Source organism: Atractosteus spatula, chromosome 17, assembly GCF_055471065.1.
Source record: "Atractosteus spatula isolate fAtrSpa1 chromosome 17, fAtrSpa1.hap1, whole genome shotgun sequence".
NCBI classification, from domain to species: domain Eukaryota; kingdom Metazoa; phylum Chordata; class Actinopteri; order Semionotiformes; family Lepisosteidae; genus Atractosteus; species Atractosteus spatula.
In genome coordinates this window covers 12,860,890-12,877,828 of record NC_142722.1, presented here as the reverse complement: position 1 = coordinate 12,877,828, position 16,939 = coordinate 12,860,890, and the positions used below count along the sequence as shown (strand labels likewise).

Genomic DNA, 16,939 nt, shown 5'->3' with positions numbered 1-16,939 from the left:
CAAATTGCACAGAAAACGTAGGCTACAGTTTGAATTTTTTTCATTATAATTTTAAAGTTTTGTTCTTGGAAAGCAGGGATACGTGTGTTGTCTCAAGTCGTAGTTTTAACAACGTTATAAAACAATTGCGCAAGATTGTAACCTAATACAGTAAGCTTTGGCGGCACGATTTCTTTATTGTAGCCTGATCTCGTTAGATCGCGTAAACTACGCAAGGCCGGGCCTGGTCAGTACTAGGATGGGGAGGCCTAGAAAGGAAAGCCGTGTTAGTGCTGCAAGGGGCAGGCCAGCAGGTCGGATCTGTGTTCTGACTCTTGGCCACAACGGGTGTTATGGCACCATTGATATGAGGAGGGATGTCAGCTTCGGTACAATAGCTACATTCAACTCTGAGATCACACTACCCGGTGAAGCATTCGAGAGTTAAAAGCTCCAGATGCAGAGCGTACTTCACCACCGACGACGATATAAACCTATTCACATATCATACTAAACAAAGATAAGGAGATGTCCCCACCTAAAAACTAAGATATCCCAATATGATGTTCCTGTCGTTGACCCGACACAGAGAACAATTACAGGACAAGAGAGGGCTAAAGGCACAACACGGAAAGCAGTCGTTGTGTTTTCTTGTTTCCGCTTCAGGTAGCATGATTCACAAATAATTAATATAGAAAAGTCAGAGAGGTTTGTGTCTGACGTCTTATGTTGCTATTGCGTTACATAGAAGCTTTTATTTGGGGCTCTAGACATCTGGACCTTTTATGATGCACAGTTTGTAGCTCTGCTACAGTACACGCTTTAGTACGCTCGTCCACTTAAACGATATTTCAACGTTTCCTCTGAGGAGCTGTAGGGGCATATGCAAATCAGAGAAAGCGAAAATAACTACTGTAGAAACACTGAACGCACTTAGGTTCCTCACACCTGCCATCTAAAAAACTCCAACATCCAGCATCCAGAGAAGTATTTTCTGGGGCTGAAATATTTCTACTATTAAGATTAGAATATTACACTCCAGTAAAGTAATAGTTTAGCTAGAAATGTTTAGTGATCATGACAAGAAAACTACAGCAATCAGATTATTACCCTTTTAGGAAAAACGTGGTAAAATATTTTACAGTGGTTCACACCTATCGGCATGCTCTGTTCCCGCAATTGTATTCATTTGACCCAGATTATTAGGCCTAAGTGTAATTAATGTTACTTGTTTGCCTTTTAAAGCTCAAGGTGAAGTCTCTTATTTCTGCCACTCTATACAAGTCTATAGAATTGTAGAACTACATCACCACACTCTGCGTGTTAAGTATACTCGTTCATTATCCTTTGCGAGACTGAGATTAGTGCTCAGTTAATTTAACACAGAAGAGATTTCATTGTCAAAGAAGTAATTTTTAGCAATTAATTTATATTTGAATGATTTAGAGCATAATATCTTTGGAAGGCTCCGCCACAGATTTCTGCTACTGAATTTGCCTTGCCATTTGTAAAGATCCACAGAAATATTTGCCAAAGCGAGAATCCTGTAGCAAGTGGAGCAATATGTTCTCAGGACAATGCTTAGCCCCACAAAAATTAGATAACAAATGAAATGTTTCATATACACAGCTGCATAATGCATTTTGCAAGCATTTTACCATCGTTTTTGCGTACTACTTTAACTTGCAGGCAACAATGTTTGACTATTTTTTTTTCCGATTTATAAGCATTGTTCACATGTTGGTAATTTGTAACGTGATGCTCTCGCCAAGACAGCCGTGAAAATGTTTTGTGAACGGATGCAAAGCAGACAGTCGTGCTATTGGTCTTCCACCTCAAACACGCCCTCTAGTTTGGTATTTGCCAATCCAGGACGGCTGGATGCGGATCTCCGTCGCCTATGTGTGTTTCAGTGAAAACTGCGGGTGTTTTTGTCGTCTTGGCGCTGGTGTAGGGATTAGAATATGGAGCAGTGATGATACAAAATAGCGGTATCTTTATCAGGAATGAGAACAACCGAGGCTCCACTGGAAAGCCGAAGGAAATTATTTGGAAAACCTGTCTCCTGCTTCACTTTTGGTGCTTGTTCCTGATGAACTCCAGAAACGCAAGTTTCTAAGTATTTAAACTACGAAACTGCGAAAAATAAAACCCATCACAAAACAGGAATACGTGCTTTTTATATAAACTTCTGGGATTTCGTGTGTAACCATCTGGTAGTTTTTGACCAATTTCATTCCCCCCAAAATATAAAGAACCATTCGCCCGGTATTTGTTTATAATAATCTAGGAGATTAATGTATCGTAGCAATGTTCTTAAAAGTGGAACGTTTCTGAAGAAAGATTTTTAAAAGTTCATTCATTCTTTAACGTTTTGAAACAAAAGTTAAACATTTAATGTCTCATGTCATAAACCTGGACAGAAACCCACGGGGAGCAAGATTTTAAAACCACAGACTCAGAATTGCGTTGATATGTGATTTAAAATTTACTGTAATGTTAGAGGATACGGTCTCTCTTTCACAACATTGAATTCAGACCCTACCCAAGTTCTGTTTTTGACTGGACACGAGAAACTAGAATCTCAAAAAAAGGGGGGGAGAGTACCCCAGCTAATGTTAGGGGTCGATCGGTGGTGCGGAGAGTACTGTGGATTTAAATCTTGGACTGCGACGCGTGAAGCGGTATTGAATACGCTTGAGAGGTGAAAGATTGCTAGTCCGGACAATACAAAGCCTTTTGGGAACAAAGAACTCTGCCGCTCTAGAGGGAAATCTAAATCCTAAATACCTAAGGACAAAAAGGGGAGATTTACCGCCGTTTTCTACTGCGAAATCAAGCCTGCTTTTAGTAAAAGTGTTGACAGTTGCTAAGTGAAACATTGCGAGTGCCGAGCCCCTCGAGTCTTCTTACTGACACCCCTCAACTGACTGGTGCGAATTTTTAAAGGGCACGCTTTGACAATTAACAGGTTTAAAAGTCGGTAACTTGATAATGGAGGACACATAAGCATGCAGGGAGAATCCATTTGAAAACACGTTTCATTTTTAAAAGAAGTCAGTGTTTGAAAGTTAGTGGTGAAGGCAACGTCAAAGAGCTTCTCCGATGCCTACATGCTACTGGGATAATAAGACGTTTTAACGGAGCTGTGCGCCTGCTGAAGAATGGGGATATGTTTAGAAGGAACAACAATAGGAACTTCAGGATGCACTTTTGCTACACTGCTTTGACACTACTAGAGAGATCGACCTGGCTCGTGGATGTGAGAAGCTGCAAGAAATAGCCAGTTTATTTTCCTTGTTATTTTAGAGGTCCGTGTTCTACGAGCCTAATGGAAGTTTTCCAGCGTGCAGAAAGAAACATGTTGCGTTTCTGCACGCTACACTTCACCTTAGCTGTGCTCTGCAGAGGTGAGTAGAAAAAAAAAGAGCATTTGTTTTGCGGTGTTAAAAATTTTCACAGTATTGTTTTGGAATGAAACTTTTTTTGATCTGTGTTTATAAACCCTTTCACAAGGAACATCCGTATGCGTTTTCTATACCATTTCAATACATACGACACCTTTGGCTTGTACTAAAACGGCCCACGCTTGTCTGGTTTGTATTTTAGAGCGTGAAACCACAGCCAGTGCTGTAGAATACATCAACCCTCGGTTCAGGCTGCAGTGGAATTCGCTTGTTCTGTTCCAAGCAGTTCTAAATCTTTGAAAATAGTGATAATATCATAGATCAAGTCGTGCCTCTCTAAAATGCCTGTTTTTATTGAATGATGTACTACGGATGTGGAATTTTAAGATAATGATCTTATGAGCAGGTTAGTGATTAAACCAAAGCCAATTTGAAACAATAATTCCTTTACATTTATAGGTATAAAATAAAAACGTAATTTACGTGGGAGTTACTTTTCATCTGTTAAAGCGATTCTTGTATCCCTACTCCTTATTAAGTACTGTATGAATGGAAGTTTTAATCACCTCTTACTGGTTAAGGTGTTTAGGAGGATGAGTCCAGTTTTGGGGGTAATGTAAAGCTTATTCTGTCGTTGTCTGCAAGTTAGTGTGAATTATCTGAGGTTTTGCCAACTCAATATACTGCAACTAAAGCAACTGTTGTGACCCCCTGCAATCGATTGATTGCAAGTGGTATTAGAACTGTTCTGGTGCCACACAGCTGCTTCCAGAAAATAGGTGGGAAAAATGAATACATATAACCCTGAGCTCTTTGTGAATGTGAAGAAGATAAATGGTCCCAGCCTGATAAGAAAGGCAGTGCATCAGCTGTGAATCCTAATGTACAGCTGCCCAGATAGCAATGAACTCGCACCAAGTTTCGGTTGAAATTTTGCTCTTTTGGCACACTGCTCTTTCATTTAGCTCGGGTCACCGATTTGAAAATGCCTTGTGCCTGATGAAAAAGGGTCCTCTTGTCTTTGAGATGTATCAGGAATGAATATGTGAAACTCGCACAGTGTCTGTGTCATGTTAATTGCAAAGGGTGTAACTCATTAGATATAACAATTCACATACTGACTTTTGTAAGAAGTCTCTTGATTAGGTGTTTGTTTGAAGTGACAGCTCTATATTGGTCCAATTGTTCAATCAATATAATTCAATGATAATTTTGTCATCTTTGCATGAAATATACCTTTATATAGTATATCGTAATGTTTACAGATGCAATTATATTTATTATACACATATTATATTATACCTTCCTCATTCCTGCAGTTCTATAGCACTGGGTTGTCCAAAAATTTGCATTATAATAATGATTAATAACTTGGAAGGCATTAGCACTTGGGGCTCATATAGTGTGCAAGTCTGAATCCCCACAAGCTTCTGAGATTGTGCAGAAAAAAAAACATTCGATCAGCCACCCTCTAACCATTAACAATGCTTCCAATGATAAGGAAAGAACTAATGATTTTTATTTTTTTAAAGATAATGCAATAAGTGTAGTTCAGTCATATTATCAGCTTATTTACAGTGTCCTGCCTGTGGCTTTGTCATAAAAAAACACTATTCTAAATTGTGCTGCAGTGTGATCTGAAGGTGAACATCACATTTCTGTATTTTTATATAATGTCTGAAAGCATCCTGCACATACCTTTGCCTCAGTAGTGTATCTGAAACATCACAATAAATGTGAAGGACAATACAGATATTACAAGATTTCTTTGAATTCTCACTTGCTGTGTGAAATGTTTTTGCAAGTATTGGTTTGATTGTGTCAAGGGACCATTCCTGAACTGAAGTGAGAATGTCTTTTAAGTTATTTTTGTCATTTTTTTTTTTTGCCAGGAAACCTGAGTTTATTTTGCAGAATGCAACTGCTGCATTTTCCAGTAATAATATTTTCAAAAATGAATTTACACACCAGGCGAAAGACCAACCTCTGTTGTTACATTGTGGAGGAGAAAAACAGGGGTTGACAAAAATGTGCAGGATCATTTTCAAAGACTTTTGTTGCAGAATAGATTTTTTTCAGCTAAAGTTGGAGAAAGGCAATGCTTTTGTGGAAAAGAGTAAAGACTAGAATGTTTTCTTTATGGAAAAACATTTGAAAAATTTGCTAGAATGCACTTGAGGTTCAAAAGATCTTGTAGTTTAGCACAGGGTTAGCTCAGCTTTTCTGATATATGACACTAAGATGAAAAACACACAGCAAATCTTTAATTCAGAAAGGCCTTTCTTTCAAAATTGAGTTTCTTCCTCAATTAAAATAACTGTGTTGTCACATTACCCACTGTCTGGCTGTTGGTCTTCTGCTATCTTATTCTGTGATGTGAAAGTAAAAGTATGTACATTTTTAAGTAAACGATGCAGGATTGTATTAAATTGTCATGTGCAATATTTTACAGCCTACATCTAGGAAGACAGGAGTTAAATTGTCAACATTGTTACTTTAAACTGCTTATGTTTACAAAAAGTAAGAAAAATAGAATAGGTAAATAACCTTTATTTTTTAAAAAAAGGAACCAGTCTCTAAATCGATCCAGTTTGTAACTTCTTCTTCCAATTCAGGGTTGCAGATTGTATCTTGTTACGTACTGGGCGCAAGGTAGGGTCCATCATGAACGGGACACAAGCCCATCACAGGGCAAACACACACATTCATGCCCAGGTCTAAATTTCCCAAAAGCCAATTAACCTACCGGTACAGTATATTTCTGAGTGTGGAGAGAAACCCACATGAGCATGGGGAGAACATACAATCGCCATGCACATAGCATCCCAGGTACGGAATCGAACCCAGGGCCCCAGCACTGCGAGGCAAACAAGCTAACAGTCTAGGAGAAAGGAATGGAAATTCCTTTCAAGTATGTCAAGTTCATCATGATCTAGTCGGCACGCCTAGGGGTGTGACTATCATGTGATTAAAACTTATCTGAGTGTAAAAGCCATAAGACGACAAGTGGGCTCTTTTTTTCTACAGGCTTTTACTAAATTAGTCTAACTTGTGGTCTTTTTGCTGTATTCTAGCATTTTATGTACAAAAATAAACAAAGCAAAACAGGATTTGGATCCCAATCCCATACATGTCAAAAACTGATATCAATCAGTCTAATACTTGTTTAATCAACAAGTTTATTGTTTGACAGCTACCTTTCCACTGATCTGACTGCATTGCTGGTCCTTTTTTCCATTTGTTTTAAATCCAGTTTAAATGGGTTTGGATCTGGAATGCACAATGCACAGTTATAAACTGTCCACATTTCACCACTTATGATCATTTTTGCTTCCTTCAGCATAAAATATATGAAGTGTCCTATTTAGAAATGTTGTGTATTTGTACATTTGTTTGCTCATTTGTCTCAGACTGCTTAGAAGCAGACAGGAAGCAGCTAAGAGATGTGTGAGCTGTGGCCATCCCAGTGCTTGCCGTGCAGAAAGGTTTCTGTGATCACCATCCTATGCAAGAATTTAAAACCTCTGTCTTTGATTAAGGACAAGGACATTTTCATTCGGAACTATCAACACTATATTGCTTGAAATGCAAAATGTGTATTTTTATAGGTAGAATTTATGATTATATTGGGAATACCTGCTGTGTTAACTTGGTGGATATCTTGAGAATTTTCAACAGTTTATTGTCTAGGAGTAAGACTTTTGAGTTTTGTACTAAGAAATAATATTTTTTTCTTGCAAGAAAGCCGTCCTTCTGTAGCTATATTTAGCGTCATATAACACCTGATAGAAGAGTAGTTGATATACGTAGGTGGATGAATGTGTGGATGGGTTGGTAGAACATGTCAAGGTAATGGAATTTGTGCACTGAATTTTAAATATTTTTTGTAGTTGTATGTGCTGCATTTTATACTAGTTGACGCGTGTACAATGTATTTAGTCAATTGACCATTAGAACTAATCTTTTATCATACCTAAAACCAAATTTTTCTTTTTATTCTGATGCTGAGAAGAAGATGCATGCCTTTTTACATCAAGATTAGATGACTATAATGCCTTTTGTTGTGATGTGCCCTGACTGTGGAACTCTTTATTCACCTTCAACTGAAATGTTTAAGTCTGATTTAAAAAGTATTTGTATAATGTATGCTTTCTTTTGATTTTATTATGTGGTAGTAAAATACCATGCATGTTTTTCTTTTTATATTATTATTGTAAGGGACAGCATTGCTGTGTTAACCTAGGCTCAGCATTGAGGTGTACTGAATGGTTTACATAAGATATGTGAATTTTCATTGCTGCGGCCCTGTATACACATGAATTTTTCAGAAAAAGAGAAACAAGGTTAATGTGCTACATCCAGTTTTTGAACATTTCTGTCTAACTCCAGTCACATTTGGTGGAAAGATGTCAGTATTGTAATATGCAGTCACCTTGAGAAAGGTTGTAGACACTAATGAGACTTTGACTCTGCAAATTAATGCTGTATATTAAACTATAAATAAATGAAAAGCAATTTCAAAGTCTGTTCCTGCCTAGTGTACCTAATAAAATATTTGTGGGGGAACATTTTTGCTCCTCCAATAAGAAGGATTGAGTGCTGAACTAATCTTTCAGTATAATAGAAATAGAAACAAATTATTTGTAATTTTTAGAATATTTTGTTTGTAGTAGCTTGTATATTTTATCTTGGAACATTTATTAATGCCCTACATTGGGGCATTACCAATGGCAAAAACTGCAAAACAAACAGACAACAATATCTATCATGGAAAACTAGTACACCTTCTGGTCCTATTCAAAATCCTTACAATCATTATAGATTTCTGCTTCAAGTATTGGTAGGTTGCCCAGGTATTCTGATTGTGTATTAGGAAAGAACCTCTCTCAGTATTGATTTGAAGGTTTGTATCTAAGGATTATGTTAGCAAAGCAAAAGACAGTGACAATCTGAACATTTGCAGGTTTCATTATCACTGTCCACAATCCATCCAAGCATTAAACTGCTTATGCCACAGTTTTTGTGTCACTAATAAGTGGGAAGTGCAATTAATTTGTATTTGATTTGCAGCTTTCAAAAAATTAAAAATATCGAGGATCGTGTGGAAATGTTGCTTCTTAAAACCTAACGAACAATGCAGTTTTGCATCCTGTAAGAAACGAGATATACACATTGCTGTTTTTAATTACTAATTCATCACTTTATTATCCCTATACGATTTCTTGCATTAGGAATTTGTCTTTTCGCATACCCCAGCTTGCTCTCCAGGAGACACAGACAGGGAGAGAGAAGCTTGGGGTCAGAGAGTAGGGTCAGCTATCATACAGTGCCCCTGGAGCAGTTGGGGTTAAGGGCCTTGCTCAGGGGCCCAACAGAGAAGGATTCCTCTGCCGGCTGTGGGATTTGAACTGGCAACCTTCCAGCCTCCGGTGCAGATCCTTAGCCATTGAGCCACTGCTCCGCCCCTAAATGATAAAACTATAAAACGCTCAGAATGATGGTCAGTTATGCTTACTGCTTATGCAATATATATAGATTTTCAAACACACATAATGTGCAACTCTGCTGGGTTCCTGCTAGGTCCACAGGGTGATTGGAACAATAAACACAAGTAGCTAAGGATTCACTGAGCACGTCTCAGTCCTCTCTGAACTTTTTGATTGAGAATACGTAGGAAATTTTTAGATATAAATATGATTACAGGTTTATGTGACAAATGTTAAAATCACTTGGGCAGCACAGTGGCACAGAGATTAGCACTGCTGCCTTGTAGTGCTGGGGTTGAGTTCCAGAACTGGTGTGCTGTCTGTGTAGAGTTCTGGAATATGTTCTCCCTGTGTTCAGGTGGAGTATCACCAAGTGCTTCAGTTTCCTCCCACAGTCCGAAGACATGCTGGTAGGTTAACTGGCTTCTGGGAAAAATGGCCCTGGTGTGTGGTGTGGTGTGCCCTGTGAAAGACTGGTTTCCCTTCCAGGGTATGTCCTGCCTTGCTCCTGTTGCTTGCTGAGATAGGCTCCGGCTCCCCCCCCCGACCCTGTACTGGATAAAGTGGTTGGGAAATGGATGGATGGATATTCCAATCATGAGCTGTTCGCACTGTGGAATTGCATGCACTTTTTGTTCTAGTTATAGTTTCCTCCATTAGCCAGAGAGAGACACAAATGTTATCCTTAAGGTTCCTTAAATAGAAAGTGCATGGAGGTACCAGCAGTACAGCCAAAAAGGATCTTCTAGCTTTTCTTCCACTGTAGATTAAGCACGTGCCTAATTCCAGCAGGAATTGAACAGACCCCGAATAATCCGCAGGCTTCAATGTTAAACACAATCCATTACAACCATGTAATTGCAAGGTAATTGCTGGCACCTACTTACTGTTTTCTACACATCTATGGGAAATACAGTGGGAGTAAGCCTTTGACCACATTTAAGTGATTCACTCTATGGGAGTAGGTTGTAATTATACTGTGAAACTTTTTTAAATTTATTAATGAATGGCAAGTTAAATCTGTATTCTCAACGTATTTCTTACTGGTTTAGTAAATATTCCAGATCTGACGGATATGTTGGCCAAAACAATATCCGTTTAATGCTTGTTAATTATTAATTGTAGGGTGTCTTGGGAAAAGGCACCAGCAAAATGAAAATGATTAAATAATAAACATGATGTATCCAAGATACAATTCCCTAGAAACAAATACATGAAACATAAGCTGAAGCTAGAGAAAAGTGAGGTAGGATCAGAACTGAAATGAGGGCTGTGTTATGTGGTTCTTCTTTTTGATGTTTGGAGCTCATAATCTCGAGTGAAGCAAATCCTGCTCCTTCAAGAGGAGTGTTCTGTACATCTGTGAGTCCTAAATGTACCCAGTCTTTCTTTCTAGTTCTCAAGATTTCTCTTCCTCTACGCTGCTGCCCTTTAGGTTTAAAAATCACTGTTCATACATTTTGCACTAGAAGATGTCTAAAAGACCTCTCATTTCATTCTCCTGCTTATTTTATTTTATGACAGCATGGCCTGTGCGCAAAAGTATAACAAATAACCCAAAATAATGATGTTGTAAAAATCAGCCCCCTTTTAAACTCAACAAGTGGCACAATTTAGGAATATGCTTTTAAAAATTACCCCTGAATCACATCGTCATGCTGCCCCATTGTGATGATGAAAAGGACTTATAGAGGTGAATCCATGAGCACAGCTCTTATCCAGATCAACAGACTAAATCACAAACTATAAAATGTTGATAATGTCTCTATGTGGTAACTGATAACCTTCTGGATAAAGCCCTTAAAATTATATCCTTGATATCTCACGCGCCCAGCTTGTTGTCCATGGGTCAATTTCTCTCATACCTGTGTTGGCATTATCTTTTTGGAAGCCTTTAATTTTCCTTCATTTTGGCAGGAAATTGTGAGCTGTGGGAGAACTGATTCTAACTTAGAGTGGAGAAAGGCAGCCTGAAGGCAGTTTTTTGTGAGGCTTGCTGCATGGTGTGTGCACGTGTGTGTGTGTGTGTGTGTGTGTGTGTGTGTGTGTGTGTGTGTGTGTGTGTGGTGTGTGGCTTTTCATTTCAGTAAAAAAAAAAGGTTTCTTCAACTGCAGGGAATTGGAGCAGTGATAAACAGCAATTAATTATGTTGTTCATATAACTTCCTTTGAACTTCCATAACTGCATAGATAATAATGGTAAATTAAGTAATACGCTTTTAATAACAACGTGCATGCATTTTTGTCATTTGCTGTAGGATCTGATGTTTTACAGGAGTAGATGTGGAACACTGTATAATTATCAGTGGTTAATTACTCTGCTGGATTTAAAACAGAAGTGTTACGGAACCCTATGAAAACGTGTGTCCTAAGATTTTAGAAATACAGGCTTTTTCCCCAGTGTGGAAATATATCCAAATTCTAAATCGTATGCCTTTGATTCCTTGTTCCCTCTTGATTTTAGAAATTATTTTTTCACTTTTTAAGAAGGGCAGGTGTTTCCCAAGGCCATTGCAAGTTTGCCTGTGTGATTTTTGTGTTGTGTTCAAGCATATCATTCATATCAAACATTTTGGGACATTTTGGGATAAAGTGTCCCCACTGGTGAAGACTGCATTGCAATGACAGTTCTGCTGGGAGGTGTTGCCTATCATTTATATGTGCTTAAATGAAGAAGAAAAAAAAGGCAAGGGTAATCATGTCAGTGCTTCCTCCTTTCTCATCTGGTGGTTGAAATGTGGCCTTTGTATGTTTGCCAGTTTTTTTCAAAGTAGTAATTGAATTGGTTTCTCTTTCCATCTATTCAATTTTTTGATGGTCCTCATTGTTTTAGCTTGTACCTCAAGGATTGCTCTTAATAACACATTCCTATTATAATGTACAAAACTCAACAGTACACAACAAGCAACGGTCAGATCTTGGTTTGGCAAACAAATGTGGTCTGTAGTTCTTTTGCACACTGATGACTGACTTCCCTTTCACAATGGAATTTTTTACACAATGTGTTCTGGCCTGTTTCTGACAATCCTAACGCGGGGAAAGATACCAGCTGGTACAGTAGCTGGCCCAGATCCTTCCATGAAATGAAAGATAAAATCACTTTAAAAGCTGCCTGCAGGAAGAAGACCTGTCCAAAGCAAATGGATTAAAAGACAACTGTTAAATCCCCTTTGTTTCGCTGTGAATCTGAATCCAGCCATCCATCAATGTACAGAAGTTAATTGGGACCTCTCTCTCTCATAATCTCCATAATGCAGTTTTTTTTTGTGGTTTAGAAGATTGAGAAGATTTAAAGGAGAGTTATTTATAGCTCGTATTATTTGTGGTAATTCCTGAAGACAAACATTTTAGTTTGCTTCTTTTATATTTCCTCTCACTCTTCTGATACAGAAGTCTATTGAGTAAAAATATCAACTTAAACATGTGAGGTTGTTCCTTCTGAGTTTTTATGTGACTTAACCTTCCTATTGGAATGTGGAATGTGGGGGATAAGTATGAGAAATGTTGACTTAACTGAAATAATAATACATTCGGTATTCTCAACTGAGGTACAGTACCTAACCGCTGTATGGATAAGATCATTGACACTTTATTTTTCTCAGCTGCAATATGTGAATAACATCCGTTGTGGTAACTTTTAGGTTTAAGGTTAATGTTAGGGTTAGAATAAGGCCAAATATGCTTATGTGAGCCACATTGAAAGTTTTACCTGCACGACTGTGTTTGGGCAGATGGTCTTTCTTATTCTAAAACACCCCACTGCTGCATTCTGGTGGGCCAGGTGAGTCCTGTGTAACAGTAGATGTTAATGTACAGTAGCTATGGAGGTATTGAAACAACCCATCGTTGTCTTTAACAGTACTGTCCTGCAGCTTCTCTTCCCTCTGCCATACTAAGGCCCTGTCCACAGGCTAGCCATTATTGTTGCTTTCCCTGCCTGTCAGGTTGTAGGAAGAGGGTTTTGGTGTCTTCACCATGGATACTATAAGCAGCTATAAGCATGTTTGGAGCTAGTAAAACAAAAAAAAAACACACAAGTGCAAAAACGCCATAGTTCCCTGAGGATGAATTAAGAACGTGAATATAATTTTGTCGTGTTTTACCACTGTGAAACCTGAATATTTATTCACATGCAATCTGTGGTTGCAGTGGCTAATGGCTCTTATCAGTAGAAACACCTGTACATTTTTTGTAAGGCTACAGCTGTTTATGCAGTTATTTCTTAAATGACTTAATTGCAGTGTAGCCTAATTATGGTTCTTTGTTTTTTATATATTTCTTACAAGCGCACCTACAGTACTTTTAAAGCTGTAGTCAGCAGTAATTAAACTGCCTTATCAAACAAGGTAGTGTCTATTAATAGAAGATTTATTTGTTTAGCCACCTAGTTTAACATTTTGTGTAGACGTGTGATGTGTAGCACTTGTTTCTAGTTGTAAATTAAGATAATAATTAAAAATGTTATACTACTGATAAAAAATAAAGGAAAGGGAGCTTAGTTGTACATAATTTTTGTAAATAAAAGTACCTGAAATAACTGTGTTAATACTTGAGTTAGAGTCCTGTTTTCTGTAGATCTTTACTAAAAGACTCATTCAGTCTGTTTATTTAAAAAATTTGAACTTGAAGCAATTAAGAATTTTTTCCTGAATATGAATATGAAGACACAATGGTTCCAAGTCTATTTAGATTCAAGCAGATAAAAACTGAAATAACCTTGAGCACAATACATGTGGGAAGGGGTTTTGAAATTGTTCTTAGTTAAAATAAACTAGTAAGTGTTTATAAACTGTAGTCAATCGCTATCATTTTCATCAATTTCGATTTGATTAAATTTCATCTGATTTCCATTTCAATAAAATGCTGAACTGTTTCAATTATATCTGCAGAGATATTTGTTTTTTTTCCCACTGTGTATGTGAGTTTTATAACTGAAGTACATTTTTTTTATGTCCTCTGCATCAGTGCTGTGCTCAAGGTAGATATGGATCTGGGCTTATTGTCTTTTTAACTAAGCAGACGACCATTTTCTTTGAAGGCCTGATTGTGATACAGAAATTATGCAGCTTCAGGGTAGCAAAAGGAGAGAACATCATGCATTGTATATCAATACAGCAATTGTGCGACCTGCAGAGGATTCAATAAGGGACATACTGTACAGCTATTACAGGAGTCCTCAAATGTTCAGATCGAGCCATTACAACTAATCATTGCACTGACCACCTTGTTGCTCTGCAGCAGTGCTGGAGGTGTGATGCATACTGAAATGTAGCCTTGTGAACACATGAAGATTCACCATGTGAAATTTTAATGTGTCCCTTTGGCAATAGGAATAAGCAGCTGTATTTAGTTTCCTGCACTGCTCTTACAATTATTTTATGTGCGTATATAATCAGTACCTTTGGGATTATACCGTTAGGAAAGAAGTCTGTTTATTAAAAAAGGTGGGGTATTATCGCACTGTGAATTTTATATACTACATAACAGCCTTCTGCAAACAGAAAACATTTCTTCATTCAGCTGTAAAATTGTTTTGTTTGAAGATAATCAGAGCTAATTTCATTCATTTTACGCCAGAGCGTTGGGGAGGTAACCTATTTGAAATTGTCTCTGCCCTTCCACAGAACCTCCTGCTTCAAAATACATCAGGAAAAGTCATGCTGAGGAATTTACTTCATATCTATATTTTGGTTCTTATTCAATGTCATCAACGTTTTATGGTGGAAAAGAATCATGAAAAACGTGATGGAATTTGAATTGTTCACTAAAATGAAGTCATTTTCAATTGGATATAATTGATCACTGTTCTGGGACTCCAGACAGGGTGTGAATTTTGTCCTTTTTTCCCCCATCAGCACTTTTTACCGTGTACTTTATAATGCATTTATTTAGTTTTTTCTTCTTGAACAATGGGCATGTACAGTAGAAGTCATTTTGTGAATCTTAAAAGCAAATTTCTTAAGGTATTAAGATTTCAGAAGCATGCAGGAGTCAAACCAGTGTCTCATTTATTCTCATAGCCTTCCTCTCATGAAAAAATAGCTGATAATTTCATAACATGCTTCCTGAGCTAATATACTGTGTTGTTGTGCAGGATCTGGATTATGTATATTGAAAGGTATAACTTTGTTTTGTATCCCAGCTAAGCTCTGATGACACTCTTCAGAAGGCATCAGTAAACTAAAATGAAGCTATATCTGCAGTCTGAGGTGCTGATATTGGATAATGCACTGTGTATGGTAGGAATTTATTTGTCAGTGTTTTTGGCATTAAAACGCATAACACGATTTTGAATGGCCTGAGGCAGTTAAATTCATTTGAAGTATTCTCTGTAGATAAAACTGTAAAATCAGTCATATTAAGAGAGAATTAATAACGTTTCATCAATGACTTCCATTAAAAGAGGTAAGGTTGAGGAAAAGAGCATGTTGCGTTTCCTCCTTGGGATAAGACGTGTCCTATAATGAGTGGCTCCAGAGTGACAACGGGTGATTTGGAGTTCAGTCCCCTAGTCTCCTGTGATTAATTTAGCAGCTGCTTTAATATAAATTTGTTAAGCTTTTCATTGTTTGAGTATGATTCTCATCTACATTTTAAAACTTATTGTATATTTCCAAGTTGATTTCTTTAAACAAAATGAATAAGAAATTACATTTAAAATTACATTTCCAGATTGTAAAAGGTGTTTGTAGCAGAGTGGTCTATTGAGGGGGCTGCTACTAGCAGCCTACTACTAGAGACCATTAAAGGTCTCCATTGTTGTAAATAGACACACTGGGTGATGATTAGTTAATTAATTAGATAATCGGTGAAGGGTTTAGAGGACACATTCTCACAAAGATGAATGTAATGTTTTAGTCTGTACAGGGCTGTCTGGGGTTGGTTGGGAATTCGAGAGAAGCCTCAAGGGGCTACTTAGTCGTGTTTTGTTGTATCAGTTGCATGTTCTCTGCAATATAGTCCACTGCGCCGTCCAGTATCGTCCATTGCGGGTTTGTATATATTCAGATCTCTTGAGCCACCTTGTCTAAGGTGTCTAAGGGTGGGGTCTGCAAGCAGTGTTATATGTGAAAAGCCTTTTTAGTCATTTTACCAAAGGGAACAAATTCCTTTCATGTATCTCTGTATACAATGTATTTAATGAAACACTGCAAGGGAAAGAAGTCTGATGACCTGAAAATATTTTCAGAATCATTTTTGGGAAATGTGTAATATATTTATATTAAGATCTCCAGGAGTTCAGCCAGAGGGCAGTCAAACTAGTAGCCAGAAAGAGGGAGAGATGCCGGGCGCGATGCAGTGGCGGGGGTCTGTGTTATCATGTGTAGGCGTGCATGAAAGAGCCCTATGAGTAGGTGTTTTTCCATCTGTGAAGATTGTGTAGATATAGTGAAAAGCCTTCAGAGAAGCAAAATAGTGTCACTCACAGAAATTCAGTTCTTTATTTATTCACTTGATTTATTTTGTGGTTTACGTTTACATGCCATACAGCACTTGGTTTTGTTCTTGGAAAGCTCTGGCAACACGTGGAAAATCTGAAAGGGCTATGTGATGCAGAGTGAGACTTTTCTGTCCTTTCTGTCAGCCTCATTAAATGAACAATAAAGGACTGCACACTGTAGATAGTCATTTGCATCCCGCCTGTTGAAAAACATTGAAAGACTTCTCTTGAGAGACAGTGTGTAATATTATTATCTTATTTGTGTCTTTTAAACTTAATGTCAGACTGATGTAAATGCATTCAGACCATCTGACCACAGCTTCAGTTGTCAGTTTTAAAAAAACGAATATACCTTGTTCTTCTGTGGCATGTTTCCAACAGTAATATTACATAGTCAAATTTGTGAACATTAACCATTTGTGAATTTAATAGTGAAATTTACATATGCTAAAAGTGTTAGATGAAGTTGTTTTTCAGGAAATAAGCAGTCTGTAAGAAGCAATAATGGTCAGTTGTGACAAAGAAGAGGGGTTTTAATCTGAACTGACTTGATAATACTGCTACAGTATAGCTCCAGTAATTAAATCTAATAGAAAATGAGCACATATAATTGAGTGTTTCAGGGG

At 37.6% G+C, this 16,939-nt stretch overlaps 1 protein-coding gene across 1 annotated transcript in view; it reads left to right on the top strand.

Moving 5' to 3' along the window:
* Positions 1 to 1,890: 1,890 nt before the first annotated feature.
* Positions 1,891 to 16,939, top strand: part of LOC148819144 (transmembrane protein 132C-like) — a 52,723-nt gene continuing 37,674 nt past the window's right edge. The window contains exon 1 of the mRNA XM_088935723.1: positions 1,891 to 3,389. Coding sequence (XP_088791849.1) covers positions 3,311 to 3,389 — 79 coding nt within the window. The 5' untranslated portion in view covers positions 1,891 to 3,310. The remainder of the gene's footprint in view (positions 3,390 to 16,939) is intronic.